Source organism: Oryx dammah, unplaced genomic scaffold (assembly GCF_014754425.2).
Source record: "Oryx dammah isolate SB20612 unplaced genomic scaffold, SCBI_Odam_1.1 HiC_scaffold_18, whole genome shotgun sequence".
Taxonomy (NCBI): domain Eukaryota; kingdom Metazoa; phylum Chordata; class Mammalia; order Artiodactyla; family Bovidae; genus Oryx; species Oryx dammah.
This window is the reverse complement of record NW_024070202.1, coordinates 105,150,045-105,170,993: the sequence shown is the minus strand read 5'-3', so window position 1 is coordinate 105,170,993 and position 20,949 is coordinate 105,150,045. Positions and strand designations below refer to the sequence as shown.

The 20,949-nt window shown below is 43.0% G+C and overlaps 1 protein-coding gene across 1 annotated transcript; it reads right to left on the bottom strand.

The window, feature by feature from the left end:
- Positions 1-7,220: 7,220 nt before the first annotated feature.
- On the bottom strand, positions 7,221-8,165 carry LOC120877672 (olfactory receptor 9A4-like). Its single transcript, XM_040260025.1, has one exon. It carries the CDS (start codon positions 8,163-8,165, stop codon positions 7,221-7,223), a length of 945 nt encoding a protein of 314 aa, XP_040115959.1.
- Positions 8,166-20,949: the final 12,784 nt, after the last annotated feature.

Here is a 20,949-nt window from a genome sequence, read left to right as displayed (position 1 = left end):
AAATGCTTATCTCCTGGTGCTAAGGGTAAGAAGGCTGTTATGTGCCTTATGGGGAAAATAAGTTTAGATAAGTATTATACAAGCCTCATTATTTAAAATACGTGTTTGCTAAAATTCTTCAAGCATGACTTACAAGCTGTTGGCTGTGTGTCAGTCTTCATGGATCAATAATATATATTAAGCAAGGTGTCATTGAATAGACTGATGCGAGTTAGCAGCAGCAGCAGCACTGAATAGAAACAAACATAAAACAAAGTTATATGCTAATTAGTTGATGAAAGGAAGATTTAATCAGTAAAAACAAATTTGGTTAACTGTCAATTACAAATTGGCACTTGCCAAGGGTATTTGCCATCTGCTTCTGCAGAGACTGAACCCTGTGCGGCTGTTGACCTTCAACACAGGGAGGGAGCTCAGGGTGAGAGTGAGGCACTCTATGCTCCAGGGAATCTGGGGGAACAGGTCTTTTGTTGTTGTTGTTCAGTTACTCAGTCGTGTCTGACTCTTTGTGGCCCCATGGACTGCAGCCCACCAGGCTTCCCTGTCCTTCACTATCTCCCACGGTTTGCTCAAACTCATGTCCATTGCATCAATTATGCCATCCAACCATCTCATCCCCTGTCATCTCCTTCTCCTCTTGCCTTCAATCTTTCCCAGCATCAGGGTCCTTTCCAATGAGTTGGCTCTTCACATCAGATGGCCAAAATATTGGAGCTTCAGCGTCAGCATCAGCCCTTCCAGTGAATATTCAGGGTTGATTTCCTTTATGGTTGACTAGTCAAGAAATACCTGGAGTAACAGGCAAGTTTGGCCTTGGAGTACAAAATGAAGCAGGGCAAAGGCTAACAGCATTTTGCCAATGGAACAAGTCTTTAGATAGATATTTTCAGGAACTAATTTCAAGATCCCAATCCTTGCATCTCTTCATATTTAGGAAAGCACTAAATCCCTTCATGGTGACATCAGATCCTCATGACTAGCAAAAAACCTTTTGTAAAGTAAGCATTTTATTGCATTGAACTGCCCCTTCACCAAAATCTTATTTAATGACCTTCCCCCACTGCCTCTTTGGAGCAGTTTCTTGGACCTATCTGAAGTGCTAACTCCCAGGTTTCAGTCCTCATTTTGCCCCAAATAAAACTCACTGACAACTCTCAAGTTGTGTATCTTTTTGGTCAACATAGCCAAGAAATGAGGTATTGAGGCAAGGAACACAATTTTATTTGGAAAGCCGGTTGACCAAGAAGATGGCAGATTAATGTCTCAAAATAACCATTTTGTAGGGGTGTGGATGCCAGGTTCTTTTATAGGACAGTTAGGAGGAGGAGTTGAGGAAGTAAAGACAATTATCTTGCAAATATCTCCTGAAATGAACATCTACAACATAGTTTCATTTCATCCTGATGTGCTCCTATGAATTTGTCACTTTGGAGTTTGAAGGATTGAGAAAAGAAATAACTACTGAAGTCATCAGGGAAACCACTGTATGGCAATTGGATGTAAACTGTGTTCTGTGCCAGTCTTATCCACATCCTGAAAAAACTGCTGTATATTAACAGTTTTAAGAAAATATTTCTGGGAATCTCTGTTGGTCCCACTGGTTAGGACTCAGAGCTTTCAATGCCAGGGTTTCCAGGTCAATCCACAGTAGGGGAACTAAGATCCTGCAAGCTCCATGATGCATACAAAACAAAAGAAAGTTTGCCTTGAGAATCCCACCCAGACATGGTTACTTCATTTCTTTGTATCCACTGAACTCAGGCTTCATTTGGATTACATGCATTTTAAAGTTGTCACCTGTTTTATGTATCACTTTAGGGGTGCTGTTGAGAATCTGTGCCTATCAAGGACATTGTCATAAGACAATTTGACACAGAGTATTGAATCATTCCCTTATTTCTGGGGAGGTGGCCTCCTAGTGTGGATAATCCATTATCTTCAACTTTAGTCTAAAAGTCTTCCTCCATCTGTGCTTTTAGTGAATGTGTCTTCTCTAAGCACGAAGAACCCGGCCAGCTCCAAGTTGATGACCTTAAGTTCTGACATTATATTTCTACTTGTGATCACATGCCATGAGCGATGAGAGGTCCCAACAAATGAAGAGGATCAGGACTTTCATCCCTATGTCTCATCTATCCTACATAGTCTCTATCTGGGGATCATGAAACAAAAAAGCAGTGAAAATTTAGAGACAACATCCTTATATTCTGAGGTTCCCAAATCTCTAGTTGCAGAAAGGAGCCAGACCTTCAAATTGATACTCTGTCCCTCAGACCAAACTGCCATCATCTCAGCTTCATAGAGCAATTTGTAAAGTCTCCAAAAGTGTATCTGCTTGTCTATGACTTTTCTATTTTGCCCAGAGCCCTAGGGACTTCCCTGGTGGCTCAGATGGTAAAGTGTCTGTCTACAATGTGGGAGAGCCGGGTTCAATCCCTGGGTCGGGAAGATCCCCTGGAGAAGGAAATGGCAATCCACTCCAGTACTATTGCCTGGAAAATCCCATGGACAGAGGAGCCTAGTAGGCTACAGTCCATGGGGTCGCAAAGAGTCGGACACAACTGAGCAATTTCACTTTCACTTTCACTAGGGTAAGAAAAATGCTAGAAAATGCCAAACTAGATGGTACTTTGTTCCTTAGTTGCCAGGCTCCTTGCTCACCACATGCATACCTTTGCTCAATTAACCCCTTTTAGTCTCACTGCTTGTATAACAATATATACAAAATCTCATTCTCTAAACTCTCTAGGCTGTATTTCTATTTCTGTTGGCTTCCATCAATATCTCAAATCATATTACATTTGTACTTATCATTTTAACATTAAAATTCCACATTAGAATTAAGTACCTGAAGGCACGTTCTTCAGCATTCTAGTATCACAACCAGTGATAAGAGAATCTAACAAAATGTGTACTCTATTGCCAGGGTCCAGCCCTGGTGGATCCAGGGTAATTCGAAGTGGGGACGGAGTCAGGGTCCTAGGAATTAATTGCTTAATTAAAGATATAGAGGGAGATTAGAAAGAAATAGCATAGTAGGAAAATTAGTGGAGAAAAAGAGGCTGAATAACTTGGTTTACGTGGGATACCAATAAAGCTTTGAGACAAGAAGCTTGCACCACCTAGGTAGGCCACCAGTGCCCACTTGAATATTGGAGGGTGACCCGCCTTGGGCTCCTTCTCACGTGGAACTTAAATGCCAGGGCAAAATTAGCAGGCTTGGCGAGCCCCCACACTCCAGATGGGAATTCAGCCAGAAAAATGGAGAACAAGAAAGAATGACATGGGGGAATCAGTCTTTCCAGAAACTGATCTGATTTCTTTATTTTTAGGTTTGCTTATATACCTTTTGTTACACATAGAGACAAATGGAAATTTTAAAGTCACGTGGGGGTCAGCAGTCCTGACCTTTATCAAAATCACATGCTTCATATAAAAGTATACATAAAGGTCTTAGGAGTTTTACATCATCTTCTGGCAATAAGGCCTGCTGATATTTTATGACCCTTTCTTTCTAATAACCAAAAAACTTATATTCCAGGGGTGATTTTTCTTAAACCAGGCACCACCCTCCAAAGGTACCAGATAAAGTTGCATTCCTATAGGGTGAGGGTGTAGTGGGTTACAATTAAGAAAGAAATTTACTTAGCCTAAGGTTAGCATATTCAAAAGCAGAGACGTTACTTTGCCAACAAAGGTCCGTCTAGTCAAGGCTATTGTTTTCCCAGTAGTCATGTATGGATGTGACAGTTGGACTGTGAAGAAGGCTGAGCGCTGAAGAATTGATGGTTTTGAACTGTGGTGTTGGAAAAGATTCTTGAGAGTCCCTTGGACTGCAAGGAGATCCAACCAGTCCATTCTGAAGGAGATCAACCCTGGGATTTCTTTGGAAGGAATGATGCTAAAGCTGAAACTCCAATACTTTGGCCACCTCATGCAAAGAGTTGACTCATTGGAAAAGACTTTGATGCTGGGAGGGATTAGGGATAGAAGAAGAAGGGGGTGACAGAGGATGAGATGGCTGGATGGCATCACTGACTCAATGGACGTTGGTGATGGACAGGGAAGCCTGGCGTGCTGTGATTCATCGGGTCGCAAAGAGTCGGACACGACTGAGCGAATGAACTGAACTGAACTGAACTGAAGGTTAACATGATTAATCTAAAGGTTAATACTTATTTCTCCTATATGCTAGTTTTATATTCATTATAAGGGCAGGGAATATGGAGACTTAGCAGCAAATATTGGCTCAACAAATGAAAAATCCTTCACCAATCCAATTCCTAATCAACCCACTATACTAATAATTTCTAACTTCCTAAAAGAATCTGCCTTTAGTAAGTCTAAAACATCTCATGCCTCTCACAGTTGGAAGGCTGTAAACAATCACATGTTGCTGGATGAACCTGTACAGTCAGGCTAGATAACCTTCAGAGGAGTTCATAAGTTGAAACACTCTTGTCACACCCAGGTATTTTTATTAACTGGAGCAGTAGGTTAACTCCTTCTCCGAGAGAGGTGATGGGGGAGAGCCGCCTGTAAAGTCAGAGGTGTAGGTGAGAGCATAAAACAGTAAAGTAGGCAGACTCTGGTTTTGGGTTTAGATGCTTGGGAACGGGGGTTTCCTGAGGCTTGATCCCGCCTTTGCATATGCCGAAGCCTCCTTCCTCATGACCTTGCCATGAGCGTAGTTCCTCAGGCTGGCTCCCGGCACTCTATAAATATTATTCAGTGAATATATCAATTAGTAGATTAAAGAACAATACAATAGAAAAGAATATCCAACCTGACTAGCATTCCCTCCACTTAGTCTTTTCTAAAGCATTGTCCACTCAACTTGCAATTTCTCTTGCCACAGACCCTTTACAAACTGAGAAGTGGCATAAAGAAGAGATGAAGAGGGAGCAGGGTTGTGGGTCTCTCAGGCAGAGGGCTGGGCCTACACCCAGCACTGTGCATCCTCACTCTGCTCTTTGCTATGGAGGGATGATCTGAAGTACAGCTGATCTATTCTGCAGCTGCCTCACTTTATTCCTTGTTTGAGAAGCCAGCCCAGCTCAGGCTTCCCAAAGAGATGTTTTGCTATTCTCTCCTTCAAGAGGAGAATCACTTGGAAGACATTCATTTCAAGAGAAGGGGAAGGACTAAAAGTTCTCCTGCCCTTCAGGCATCAACCGCCACCCCTACATGGCTAATACAAGGCAATGCTTGGGAGACAGCCTGATTCTGCTGTCTTCACTCATGATGAGGAATAACTAGCCAAGCACAGAACCTTAAAGAAGGACAAAAATAATGGTGCTAAGAGGAATCAGGTTGTCTCCCTGTCTCTCATTCTCTCTGCCTCTTTCCTCCTCTTCCTTGTCTACCCCCAAGGATAGTTATTCACTGAGGAAAAAATTTGCACAGGTTCAGAGACACACCAGGGATATAGTCAAGGAAAAGCTGAAAAAACTTCCACTCTTCCAACCTGAGGCTAATCAAGTTGGAGACCATGGATGTTTTTGTGCAGTGGGCAAAACTGAAAGCTCCCAGTCAGGAACTTCTCAACACCCAGGTCGATTACTCCCTGGACGTTCATTACCCACTACCACACATTCCCAGCTGTCAAAATCAGCCAATGCACCTGCCACGTGCTTCTGTCTGATTACATGGAGCCCTACAGAGCCTAAGCCACCCCCAAGCTGTGAACCCACCAGTGGATTCAAGACGCTTGTCAAAAACCTAGTGGCCAAATGGTCTGTCCAGATTCTCTCTTCATCTCCAGGGTTACAAGAAGCCCATCTTTCCCAGATGATCTCTGCCCTCTCTGGACCACACACCCCCTGGTCATATTTATGGATCCTGGTCAGAGATCCACAGAGAGGATCTGCCACCTACTCTACCGCCAATGTGTTAATGCCATGGCCATTTCCCATCTCTCCAGCATGCATGCATTCCAAGTGGGGTTGTTCAGCCATACGTTTCCCTCTAGATCTTCAAATGTGATTGGGTTTTGGAGCCCTACTCAAAAACCTCAGCTGCTTGGATGGAGGGATAAAGATTTAAAAAACATTCAAAATTAATCCCAAAAATGCTACATAAAAGTGAGAATGGCTGAGATGCTAAGTAAAATTGCAAAATCACATCTGAAAGATTTATTATTACATTTGCAAAAACAATTGCCATTTTTCATAAAATGAACACAAGTCATAGTCAAAAATCAAATAGAATGATGGAACATCAGTGTCCTTCCCCCCTTCTGCTTGAGTCTTCTGATCCATTTCCTAGAGCTAAATATTTTCACAAACTAAACTTCTAGTGTAATAGATAGAGACTTGTCTGTATTAACACATTCAACCTTGATGTTGGTAAAGCGTGAATTCCTCTCACAACTGCTGGTTGAGAAAATTTCAAGGAAGGTACTACCACTGCTGCACCTTGGGCCAGAAGCCTCAAGAAAAGGTTAAACCCTGGAGTTGGACGTGGCATCACTCATGGAAATCATATGGTAAGCGGACACTTTGAGAAACCAGGGAAACACAGGACAATATAGGTAAAGATGACCCAGCACCTAGATTCAAACATTTAGGTCAGCTGTCAGAGAATGAATGATTCTTTTCTACACATTTCACATTCAAATATCTCAGCATTGTTTTAAAAACCATGAACATCTTTTATATTTTTAGTTGTTAAATTTATTTTTTTATATTATGTATTTGTTTTGTTTTTATTTATTATTATTTTTTTGGCCATGCTGGGTCTTTTTGCTGCACACGGGCTTTTGCTAGTTGGGGTGAGGCATGGCTACTCTCTAGTTGGGGCTCAGGCTTCTTGTTGTGATGGCTTCTCTTTTGCAGAGCGCAGGCTCTAGGGCACAGAGCCTTCAGTATTTCTGGTACACAAGCTGAGTTGCCCATGGCACGTTGGATCTTCTGGGCCAGGTATTGAAACCGGGTCTCCTGCATTGACAGATGGATTCTTTACCACTGGACCATCTGGTAAGTCCTATTAAATTTATTTTGCAAGGTGTGTTTTAACTAGAATAATGTGTATAAATGAATGTATCCAATGTAACTACAATAATGTGTATAAATGAATATATCCACTGAAAATAAGGAAGTGATTATTAAAAGCTCAAAGTTACATCATAGACCATAAACTACTTCATGATGAAAATGACTATTTCAGATTTGAATCAGAGCTCTCAGCTTACTCAGGCCCCATGGCGGTCCTTACAACAGCTAAGCCTTGAGGAGTCGATAGAAGCTTTTCATGGCATCTCGAAACACCTCTATGAATTTATCATTTCTGAGGGTGAAGATAAAAGGGTTCAGAAAAGGGTTCACCACTACAACCATCAGTGATGCTACCCTGTTGTACTCAGCAGCCTGCGTTTGCTTGGGTTTCACATAGAGGAACAAACAGCTGCTGTAGCCAATCACGACACAGGTGAAGTGGGAGGCACATGTAGAGAAGGCTTTCCACCGGCCAGATCCTGAAGGGATCTTGAGGATGGTGGAGATGATGTAGCTGTAGGAGACAATTGTAGGGATCAAAGAACCAAAAAGTACAAAAACAGCCATTAAAAAAAGAATAAATTCAGTGAAAAGGCTATTATCACACGATAGCTTGAACAGCTGTCCTCGGTCACAATAAAAATGGTCTAGCACATTTGATTTGCAGAAAGTAAGATGAAACGTGGCATAGACTGGCCAGATTTCAAACAGGAAGCCAAATATCCAGGACACAACTACCACCCAGAGACAGGTGTGGCTGTTCATAATGATGGTGTACCGCAGAGGGTTACAGACAGCCACATAACGGTCCACAGCCATCGCAGCAAATAATATGAACTCCGATATTCCCAAAGACAGGTACAGATACAGTTGTACACAACAGGCAGTCAAGGATATTGCCTGAATCCCAGGAAGTAGCAGACCCCAGAGCATCAAGGGGACAGTCACGGTTGTGGTCAGCATCTCTAGGACAGAGAGGTGACCCAGGAAGAAATACATGGGGGTCTGCAGACGTTTATCAACACGGACAACCACAATAATGAGGATATTTCCCATCATTGTCACCAAGTAAAAGGAAAAGAAAGTGGCAAAAAGAATATCACGTAGTTCTTTAGAGCCAGGGAAGCCAAGGAGATAAAATTCCGTGGTGCTAGAGTAATTTTTCAACATTTGGCTGGGTGCTTCTTCTCTTTTTGAAATCTGGAGGGCAAAGGAGAGACAATGTGCTGCTGATTTCACAGCACTAAAGACATTCACAGGTTGACAGGATATTATCTCTTGCTCTTTCAGGCTCCACAGAATGACCAGCTGGGTTCATATTTCACTATTCTCTGTACAAAGTTGATGTTAAATGTTTTATAAACAATATGTGGGCTTCCCTGGTGGTTCAGTGGTAAAGAATATGCCTGCCATTGTGGGAGAAACAGGTTAGATACTGGATCCAGGAAGACGTCCTGGAGAAGAAAATGGCAACTCCCTCCAGGATCTTGTCTGGGAAATCCCACAGACAGAGGAGGATGGTGGCCTACAGTCCATGGGGTCACAGAGAGTCAGACACGACTTAGTGACTGAACAATAAGAAATATATAAGATATGAAGATAAGTGTGTATCTCCAGTAAGATAAGAAATAATCACCAACATCATTATAAGAACACACCAAAGCAAAAATAACATTTGTCTCTCAATTCACTGGACATTTGGACTCCAGCTCTGCCACCATCCCTCACCACCTTGTCTACTTCCCTGGCCACGACATACTACTTAGAGCACGACCCTTCCATTCCAGGTGTCCTAATCTGTCTCTGACATCCATGCCCCGAGATAACTGCTGCACCTCAACAGCTGCAAGAAAGTATTCCTAGTCAGTCTCACTGAGACGTGGTTCCTTCTCCTTCCTTCCTTTCAACGCAGATTCATTTGCCTTATCTTCCCTTTAAAGATTTCAATTCAGTTATCTGTATCATTTCTGCCTCTTGGGAAGGATGACAGGCAGGGAGATGGGGTCGATGTCCTAAGATAAGAGCTGTTTTGAGACAAACTATTGAGTCTTTTCCTGACTTCTGGGCAACAGCCTCCCTGGAGGGAGCTCTCCACTTCTTCCTCCTTATTCCTATGAAAAAAGTCCCTTTCTGCCTCCCATTTCACTCAGCGTGTCTCCTCCTAACAGGAAGAGCCTCAGCAGAACCGAGTTACTGATTTCCAGCTCAGGTTGATGATTCCTCTTGTCACCAGGGGACTGCAGACTGTAGGGGAACAGGAAGAGTGAAGAGGCTGGGACTGTCTTTGCCAACTTCCATCACTCCCATCCCTACTACATAATCTCAGACCAGAAACTAGAAAGGAGCTATGATTTAATGGTAGCGACTGCTGGCCTTCTGGAGTTTCAGATTTCTAGCTCTAGGAAGAAGAGACATCCAAAGGTGCAGTGCATCCCTATTTCAACCCATTATTATCTGAGTACTATAGGAGGTGTGGAAACGTCCCCAGAGCACATTTGCTCATCTAAGTCCTCTATTGTCTCCTGAGTCCTACAAGTAAGGAAAACTCTCAGAAAATATCAAAAAGGATCACCCTGAGCTCCACTGGATAATTCAATAAGGTAAGGCCCTCACCCGAGGAAGGCAATGGCACCCCACGCCAGTACTCTCTCCCAGAAAATGTCATGGAAGGAGGAACCTGGTGGGCTACAGTCCATGGGGTTGCTAAGAGTCAGACACGACTGAGCGACTTCACTCTCACTTTTTTACTTTCATGCATTGGAGAAGGAAATGCCAACCCACTCCAGTGTTCTTGCCTTGAGAATCCCAGGGATGAGGGAGCCTGCTGGGCTGCCGTCTATGGGGTCGCACAGAGTCGGACACGACTGAAACGACTTAGCAGCAGCAGTAGCAGCAAGGCCGTCACCACCTGCAGCTGACTGCTCTAAGGTCTCAAATCCTGTGGCCCTTCCAGACTTCCTAAAGCGACACATGTGCCTCTTCACACTTTGTTCTCTCTTGAAGCTGTGTTTTCCTCTTATTAGCTCTCACCAGAAGCTGAAATCGAACTACCACAAAGATTGTTTTCTTCCTTGTTCACCATGACACCTCCAGTGCCAAGAACAGAGCCTGACACAGTGTGAACAAGGATGCTTTTAATATTTATTCACTAAATAAATCATGAATGAGTCACAGACAGGTTAATGAATCAACAAAGAGCATCCATCCTGACCTGCTTTTCCTTCTGCTTACAGGATAGGACTCTCTTTCACTCTTTACAGAGGATGTGTCTGGTCAATCTGTGGCCTCTCTTCCTGGGGATCTCCTACAGAACAGAAGCATACACAGAAGAAATAGGGATGTATGAGAGAGCAGGGTCTCAGGTAATGTCAGAGAGTTCTGTCACCTGCACTCAGAACAGTAAAATGTGCCTTCTGCTCTGAAGGAAATGGGTTCACCGTGCAGCTCGCTTAATCCATTCTTCATGTTCCAGGTATCTTTCTTCTACATGGTAGCAAAGCCCAGAACTTCCTATCCTCATCTTCTCCTGCTAGCTCCTTCACAGCGGGAAACCACTGGCAGACACTCACCTCCAGAGAAGGGGACTGGACTGCAAAGTTCTACGGCTCTGGGTCAGCCCAGGTGCCCCTGCTTGATGAGTGCTGGGCAAGGCCTTTGGTCACAGCAAACTATTGCTCTCTCCACACTCAGGGAATGAGGGAACACCTTGCACCAGCAACTTAGAGGTAAGTCTAGTGATCAAACTGCTGTGAGAGCCCAACCATGGCTTTCTGTGTCTTCCTCTCCTTTTTTTCCTTCACCTGTCTGACCCCAGAGAGACTGATTCACTGATTAACTAAATCTGTCAAGTTCAGAGGATCCCTAGGGAATCAGTGAAAATAGAGTCAGAGAAACTTTTCCCTTTTCCTCTCGAGGCTAATCAAGTTTAGAACATGGAAAAGTTCTCAATGGGTGAACTTGACATTTCTGGGGCAAGGTGTTTCTCAGCACCCAGCTGGCCTCCCCTCAGACCCCAAGTCCTGGTTGTCATCTGCTCTCTTCTGTGTCTCCCTGATTCCATTCAGCTCTGCAAAGCCTAAAGATCCACAAACAGAAGACACCTCAACTGGCTCTAAAACATATCAAAACCCAACAGCCACCAAATAGCCTCTGTCAAAAGTTTTCCTTCATCCCAATCCCCAGGAACCTCATCTTTTCCCAATGATCTCTGCATTCCACCTACCAGATACTCTCTGACCACAGATATGGGAAACTGGGAAGAGGGCAAGACGAGGGAGAAACCGTCATGCACCCTAACCCCACAGCCTGTGAATGCCAGAGACCCTTCCAGGCTCTCCACCCTGCATAGGGTCCAACTGTGCTGCTCATTCACATATTCCCTTAGGTGCCAAATGCTACCAGGGCACCTTCCTGACCTGCCTGAAGTGAGAGGTACAGGCAGAAGAAGCAATATACAGGACTCCCACAAATATTAATAGCATATGAAAGTGAGAACAGCCAGTATGCTGAATAAGATAGCAAAATTACATTTATAGTATTTATATTTACCTTGTTTAAGAACAAATTCCATTTAAAACAACTCCTGGTAAGAAAATAAAATTTTCTAGAGGAATACAAAACAAATTCCCTCTCACCAGTGTATGATTCTCCTGTTCATCTTGTACACAAAAATACTATGATTAATTTCTATTATGTCCACACAAAATTTTCTATAATACACATGCATATCTTTATATGGACTTTACTTGCTAGTTTAGTCAACATAATGCCTTGCTACTTTCTCTTTGTTATATATTTATGTTTGTGTTTGTTTGCATATGAAACCTTTCTATGTTAGCACTCTCTCACATTTCAAGTGATTACTAAATAAATATTTTCCTTATTAAAATAACCACCATGTAATTATTGAGTGCCTTGCTCAAGAACATGGCATGTTCTCCAGTTTTTCACCAGTATAATGATGCTGCAATAAATACCTTCACCTGTAATATGTACATTTCCACAGTAATAGCTTCCTAAATCATATTACATATCTTAGCTGATATCCATCACCCACCAAAAAGTTGTATCTATCTATAATCTATTGAAATGAGATTCTATTGGGGCCAGCCCAACAGATTTCCACAGGAAGTTGCAGGAAATTTTTATATCTGTGTTCACCATGTGAATTCTCAGTAATGATACTAACATACAAGGAGTCAGTAATTACATGGTGAATGAAAGACACATCCCAGAGGTGCTCATCTCCATGGGAACTGTGCTGCCAGCTGCTCAGGCCACCACTGTCCCAGTTACTGACTATTAGCCTCTGAGCTCCAATCGTCATTCCTATCCTGACTGTTCGTTGAATGTGAAGTAAGGCTGCTGGCACATGAGGAAATCAGAGGTAGGGAGGTATTTTCTCTCAGAACCTCTATGGCACCGGTAGCTTCTCTAATTCAGGCCATGGTTCATTGACCTTAGAGGCCCCTCCAGTGTTGTTTAAGGCCACAGGAGCCAGACAGACACTTCAGAAGTAGAAAGGAGTGTACACTAACAAAATGCATTATGAAAAATTCTGTCAGTTTATTAAAGCTAAGGATATATATACCCCCTTGACATAGCAATTCTACTCCCAGGTATTTACCTAAGAACTGAAAATACATCCTCACAAAGATCTGTTTTAATGTTCATAGTAGTTTAATTTATTACCTCAAGTGATACAAAACAAATAAACCCAACAAGAGAATGCTACAATCAATCCTCATTATTCACACATTCTATATTTACTCATTCATCTAGAAAAAATTATGTGTAGCTCCAAAATCAACATTTCCAAGCACATTCAAGGTCGTTAATCAACATGGCCATGTATGCTCATAGTAAAAAATTGAAGTCACCTGGAGCACAGTTCTCAACTGAGGTAAAGGCAACAACCCTGCCTTCTTGTTGCAGCTCCTATAACATAAATAAATATATTTTGTGCTGTCTAATTAGCAACATGTTTTTGGCATTTCTTTGCATTTTGTTGGTGATTTTGCTGCTTAAGATGGCTCTCAAACATAATGCTGAAATGCTGATCTCCTGGTGCTAAGTGCAGGAGCAATGTTAGGTGCCTAATGGGGAAAAGAAGCTTGTGCTGTACTTAGTCGCTCAGTCTTGTCTGACTCTTTGCAACCCCATGGATTGTAGCCCACCAGGCTCCTCTGTCTGTGAGGATTCTCCAGGTGAGAATACTGGAGTGGGTAGCCGTTCCTTCCTCCAGGGGATCTTCCCAACCCAGGGATTGAGCCCAGCTCTCTCACAATGCAGGCAGATTCTTTATCATCTGAGTCACCTGGGCAGCCCAAGAATACTAGAGTGGGTAGCCTATCCCTTCTCCAGGGGATCTTCCCAACCCAGGAATTGAACCAGGGTCTCCTGCACTGCAGGTGGATTCTTTACCAGCTGAGCTACCAGGGAAGCCTAGATAAGTATTAAACAAGCGTCATCATCTAACATACCTGTTGGATAAACTTCTTTCAGGCATGAGTTACAGTCTGTTGGCTGTGTGTCAATATTAGTGAATCAGTAATACATATTAAGCAACATGTTGTTCAGTAGAAACAAACGTAAAACAAGGTTATAAACTGACTTGCTGATGAAAGGAAAATTAATTCAGTAAGCACAAATTTAGTGAGCTAGCAGAGAGTCAAGCCTAGAATTTGTTAACTAGTCCAACATCAGTCAGCTCACCACAGGACAGACCAAGAAACCAAGAGGCAACGTGTAGAGGCGAGGAATACTTGATTCAGAAAGCCGATTGACCAAGAAGATGGCAGACTAATATCTCACACTAATATTTTGGGGGTTGCAGATGCCTGGTTATTTTATAGGACAGAGAGGGGGAGGACCTGAGGAAGTAAAGACCATTATCTTGCAGTTATCTCCTTGAAAGGAGATGACAACTTCACTTCATTCCATTGCAAAGTGCTCCTACGACTTTGTCACTTCAGAGGGTGAAGGACTGAGGAAAAAAATAACTACTTAAACCATTACGGAAACAGCAACTACTGAAACCATCAGGGAAATGACCATAATCAACTGTAAACTGTGTTCTGTGCCTGTTTTGTCCACGTCCTGAAATAACCGCTGTATGTGAACAGATTTAAGAAAGTATCCCTGGGATTCCCTGTGGTCCACTGGTTAGGACGCTGAGTTTGCCCTGCTGAGAGTGTTAACAGGAGGAAAGGGGGTAAGGCACAACTTTTGAAAGAATGACATAGAATGACATAGCTTAAGGACACAATATAAACGGATTAGAATCAAATGGGCCCAAGATGGAAGACAAGTCGACTTTGACTAGACCTTGAAAATAAGCTATGGTTACCAGTAGTCATGTATGGATGTGAAAGTTGGACCATAAAGAAGGCTGAGCACTGAAGAATCGATGCTTTGGAACTGTGGTATTAGAGAAGACTATTGAGAGTCCCTTGGACAACAAGGAGCTCAAACCAGTCAATTCTAACAGAAATGAGTCCTGAATACTCATGGGAAGGACTGATGCTGAACCTGAAGCTCCAATACTTTGGCCAACAGATGCGAAGAACTGACTCATTGGAAAAGAACCTGATGCTGGGAAAGACTGAAGGCAGGAGTAGAAGGAGTAGAACAGAGGATGAGATGGTTGGATGACGTCACCAACTTGATGGACTTGATGAGTTTGAGCAAGCTCTGGGAGTTGGTGATGGACGGAGAAGCCTGGTGTGCTGCAGTCCATGTGGTCATAAAGAGTCGGACATGACTGAGTGACTGAAATGAACTGATCCTCAATCAGAAAGCTATCTGACACACCCAGAGGTGCCGTGATGGTTTCAAGTCACCATCAAAAGACCAAAAAGTGAGTGGTGGCCCAACTCCTAGAACTCTCATCCCTTCCTCAAAATAATTGGAATAATCCTCCCACTCATAGGCCTATGAAATTACAAAGCCCATAAAAGCTAACCATGCCACATTTCAAGGTGGCCAGACTTGCCCTCTGAGATGGCCCACACTCTGTGGAGTGTGCTTCTCTCTACTCTGAGGAAATCCACTTCTTACTTATCACTTTGTCTCTCCCTGAATTCTCTCTGAGATGAGACATCAAGAACATGAACTCCAATACGTCCTGAAACCAGGTACCAAGGGTTTTGGCTGGCTTTGAGTCCCAGCACATGAGATCAAGACTCCATCTAGGGTAAATGGTTTCAGCTCCCTATTATGGATGATGCACTTCTTCAACTTTTTTCTTGGGATAAAAAGATATCTTCCATCTGTGCTTTCAGTGAATGTGTCTCCTCTAAGCAGGAAGAACCTGGCCAGCTCCAAGCTGATGACCTCAAGCTCTGACATTATATTTTCTTTTGTGATCATATGCCAAGAGAGAGGAGAGGTCCCAAGGAATGAAGAGGCTCAGGACTTTGATCCCTATGTCCCATCTGTCTGACACAGTCTCCATCTGAGGATCAGGACGCAAAGAAAGCAGCTGTAGTTTAGAGGCAACTTCCTCTCTATTCTGGGGTCCCAAATCTCTAGCTGCAGCAAGGAGCCAGACCTTCAAATAGATAGTGTGTCCCTAGGACCAAACTGCCATCATCTCAGCTTCATAGAACAACTTGTAATGTCCTCAAAAACATATCTACTTAACTCTGATTTTTCTGTTTTGTCGAGAGCCCTAGAGCAAGGAAACTGTTAGAAGATACCAAATCAGATGGTACTATGTCCCTTAGTTGCCAGGCTCCTCACTCGCTAGATGCATATATTTGCTCAATTGATCACTTTATCACATCATCGCCTGTATAACAACACAAACACAGCTCACTCTCTAAACTCTTTAGGATGTACTTCTCTTTCTGTTGGCTTTCATCAACATCTCAAATCATATTACATTTGTACTTATTAATTTAACATCAAAATTCCACATTAAAATTATGTACCTTGAAGGCACCTTCTTTGGCTTTCTAGTATCACAACCAGTGATAAGAAGAGAGTCTGAAAAAATGTGTACTCTATAAATACTATTCAATGAATATATCAATTAGTAGATTAAAGAACAATACAATAGATAAAGAATGCACAACCTGACTAGCATTCCCTCCACTCACTGTTTTCTAAAGCATTGTCCACTCAACTTGTAATCTCTCTTGCCACAGACCCTTTACAAAATGAGGAGTGGCATACAGAAGAGATGAAGAGGGAGCAGGGTTGTGGTCCCTCACGCAGAGGGCTGGGCCTACACCCAGCACTGTGCATCCTCACCCTGCTCTTTGCTATGGAGGGATGATCTGAAGTACAGCTGATCTACTCTGCAGCTGCCTCACTTTACTCCTTGTTTGAGAAGCCAGCCCAGCTCAGGCTTCCCAAAGAGATGCTTTGCTATTCTCTCCTTCAAGAGGAGAATCGCTTCTAAGACATTCATTTCAAGAGAAGGGGACGGACTAAAAGTTCTCCTGCCCTTCAGGCATCAACCACCACCCCTACATGGCTAACACAAGGCAATGCATGGGAGACAGCCTGATTCTGCTGTCTTCACTCATAATGAGGAATACCTAGCCAAGCACAGAAACTTAAAGTACAGAAATAATAATGCTAAGAGGAATCAGGTTGTCTCCCTGTCTCTCATTCTCTCTGCCTGTTTCCTCCTCTTCCTTGTCTACCCCCAAGGATGGTTATTCACTGAGGAAAAAATTTGCACAGGTTCAGAGACACACCAGGGATATAGTAAGGAAAAGCTGAAAAAACTTCCACTCTTCCCACCTGATGCTAATCAAGTTGGAGACCATGGATGTTTTGTGCAGTGGGCAAAATTGAAAGATCCCAGTCAGGAACTTCTCAACACCCAGACCGCCTTACTCCCTGGACCTTCCTTACCCACTACCACACATTCCCAGCTGTCAAAAATCAGCTAACGCAGCTGCGATGTGCTCCTCCCTGACTACATGGAGCCCTACAGAGCCTAAGCCACCCCCAAGCTGTGAACCCACCAGTGGATTCAAGACGCTTGTCGAAAACCCAGTGGCCAAATGGACTTCTGTCCAGATTCTCTCTTCATCTCCAGGGTTACAAGAAGCCCATCTTTCCCAGATGATCTCTGCCCTCTCTGGACCACACACCCTCTGGTCATATTTATGGATCCTGGTCAGAGATCCACAGAGAGGATCTGCCACCTACTCTACCGCCAATGTGTTAATGCCATGGCCATTTCCCATCTCTCCAGCATACATGCATTCCAAGTGGGGTTGTTCAGCCATACGTTTGCAAAAACAATTAGCATTTTTCATAAAATGAGCACAAGTCATAGTCAAAAATCAAACAGAATGATGGAACATGAATGTCCCTCTCCCCATCTGCTTGAATCTTCTGATATATTTCCTAGAGCTAAATATTTTCACAAACTTCTAATGTAATAGATAGAGATTTGTCTGTATTAACACATTCAACCTTGATGTTGGTAAGGCGTGAATTCCTCTTACAACTGCTGGTTGAGAAAATCTCCAGGAAGGCACTATCACTGTTGCACCTTGGGCCAGAAGCCTCAAGAAAAGGTTCAATCCTGGAGTTGGACTTGGCATCACTCATGGAAATCATATGGGAAGCTGAGGCTTTGAGAAAACCAGGGAAACACAGGATAATATATGTGAAGATAACCCAGCACCTAGATTCAAAATTTTAGGTCAGTTGTCATTTAATGAATGACACTTTGCTACACATTTTCCATTCAAATATCTCAGTGCTATTTTTAATAATCATTAACACCTTTTATATTTTTAGTTGTTAAATTTTTTATGTATTTGTTTTATTTTTATTTATTATTAATTTTTTGGCCGTGCTGGGTCTTTTTGCCGCACCTGGGCTTTTGCTAGTTGGGATGAATCAGGGCTACTCTAGCTGGGGCTCAGCCTTCTTATTGTGATGGCTTCTCTTTTGCAGAGCACAGGCTCTAGGGCACAGAGGCTTCAGTATTTCTGGTACACAAGCTGAGTTGCCCATGGCACGTTGGATCTTCTGGACAAGTGATCAAACCTATTTCTCTGCATTGGCAAGTGGATTCTTTACCACTGGAACACCAGAAAAGTTGCATTAAATTTATTTTGTGAGATGTACTTTAACTAGAATAATGTGTATAAATGAATATATCCACTGAAAAATATGGAAGTGATTTTCAAAAGCTAAAAGCCGCATCGTGGATCATAAACTATTTGATGATGAAAATGATTATTTCAGATTTGAATCAGAGCTCTCGGCTTACTCAGGCCCAAGATGATGAGTCCATCGTGGTCCTTACAACACAGCTAATCCTTGAGGAGTTGGTAGCAGCTTTTCATGATGTCTCGAAACACCTCTGTGAATTTGTCATGTCGGAGGGTGAAGATAAAAGGGTTCAGAAAAGGGTTCATCACTACAACCATCAGTGATACCACTCTGTTATACTCAGCTGCCTGTGTTTGATTGGGTTTCACATGGAGGAACAAAGAGCTGCTGTAGCCGATCACGACACAGGTGAAGTGGGAGGCACATGTAGAGAAGCTTTTCCAGCGGTGAGAGCCTGGAGGGATCTTGAGGATGGTGGAGATGATGTAGGTGTAGGAGACAATTGTAGGCATCAAAGAACCAAAAAGAACAAAAGTAGCCATTTAAAAAAGCACAAACTATCACATGATAGTTTGAACAGCTGTCCTCCATCACAGTCTTTCTTGTCCATCATCACAACTCCAGTGCTAAGAACAGAGTCTGACACAGAGCAAACAAGTACTCTTCTAATATTTATGCAGTAAATACATCAGTGAATGAATCACTAACGGGTCAACGGATAGAAAAGGATGTCCATCCTGATCTACTTTTCCTCTCCCTATAGGGTAGGGCTCTCTTTCACTCTTTAGTGAGGACTACTCTGGTCAGTCTGTGGCCTCTCTCCCTGGTGATCCCTTGCATGATGGCAAGTGTACAAAAGGAAGAGCGGGGAGAAGTGAGAGAGCAGGGTCTTCGGTAATGGCAGAGCTGTCTGTCACCAGCTTTGAGAACAGCTGCATGTGCTCTTTGCTCTAGAGGAAACAGTGAATGTAAAGTTGGTTCACCATGAAGCTCCCTGAGTCTACTGTTTGCATCCCATCTGTCTTTCTTCTACGTGGTAGCGAAGCCTAGAACTTCTTATCCTCATCTTCTCTCGCTCACTCTTTCCCAGGGGGGAACCCATGGCGTATACTCACCTCCAGAGAAGGGAACTGGACAGCAAAGTTCTACGGCTCCAGGATCAGCCCTGGGTACCCCCAGCCTGATGAGTGCTGAGGACGGTTTGTGAGCCAGAGCAAGCAACTGCTGTCTTCACTCTCAGTGAAAGAAGGAACACCTCACACTAGCAGCATAAAGGAAAGCCCAGTGATCAAAGTGCTATGGAGCGTCACCATGTGTCTCTGTCTCTCTCTCTCCCCTTCTTTGCTTCATCTCTCTGACCCAAGGAGACTTATTCACCGAGGAAATACATGTGCTTCTTCATACTCTGTCCTCTCTTTAAACTGTATCTTTCTCTTATTGGCTCTCATCAGTAGCTGAAATGGAAATAAATCATCCACGTTCAGCGAATCCCTAGAGAAGCAGTGAAAGGAGAGTCAAAGAAACTTTTCCCTTTTCCTCTAGAGGCTGATCAAGTTTAGAACATGGAAGAGTTCTAAATGGGCAAACTTGCCTGGGGCAAGGTGTTTCTCAGCACCCAGCTGGCCTTCCCTCAGACCCCAAGTCCTGGTTGTCAGAAAATAGCCAAACCCTGCTCTCTTCTGTGTCTCCCTGATTCCATTCAGCCCTGCAGAGCCTAAAGATCCACAAACAGAAGACACCTCAACTGGCTCTAAAACATATCAAAACCCAACAGCCACCAAATAGCCTCTGTCAAAAGTTTTCCTTCATCCCAGTCCCCAGGAACTCCATCTTTTCCCAATGATCTCTGCATTCCACCTACCAGATACTCTCTGACCACAGTTATGGGACCCTGGGAAGAGGGAAAGACGAGGGAGAAACTGCCATGCACACCAACCTATCGCCTGTGAATGTCACAGCTGGTTCCAATCTCTCTAACCTGCATGCATTCCAACTGTGCTGTTCAGCTATATGTTACCCTAGGTACTAAGACAGGGGGAGGCCTGGCGTGCTGCAGTCCATGGGGTCGCAAAGAGTTGGACATGACTGAGCAACTGAACTGAACTGAAACGCTACCAGGGCACCTTCCTGACCTGTCTAAAGTGAGAGGTAAAGGATGAAGAAGAAACATACAGAACCGACCCCCCCCCCCAAAATAGTATGTAACGGTGATGTCTGGGATGCTAAATAAAATAGCAAAATAACATTTAAAATAGTTTATATTTACCTTGTTAAAACAGCTTCCATTTAAAACTACTCCTGGTAACTGTTATTCAACACAGTTTGGAAATCCTAGTTACAGCCATCAGAGAAATTAAAAGAAGTAAAGGGAATACAAATTGGAAAATAAAAGTTAAACTGTCACTGGTTACAGATGACATGATACTGCACGTAGCAGATTCTAAAGAGTCTACCAGAAAACTAAGAGAACTCATCAATGAATTTGGCAACGTTTCAGGTTAGAAAATTAATACTCAGAAATTTGTTGCATTTCTATACACGAGGAATGAAAGATCAGAAAGGGAAATTCAAGACAAGTACATTTTCCATCACATTGAAAAGAATAAAATATTTAAGGTTGAAAAGGAATAATTCTACCTAAGGAGACAAAAGACTTGCCCTCTGAAAACTTTGAGGTGCTGATGAAGGAAATCAAAGAGACATAAACAGATGGAAATATATACCATGCTTGTGGATTGAGAGAATCAGCATTGTCAAAATTACTGTACTACCAAAGTCAGTCTGCAGGTTCAATGCAATTCCTATCAAATTACCAATAGCATTTTTCACAGAACTAGATCAAAAAAGTCTTAAAATTTGTGTGGAG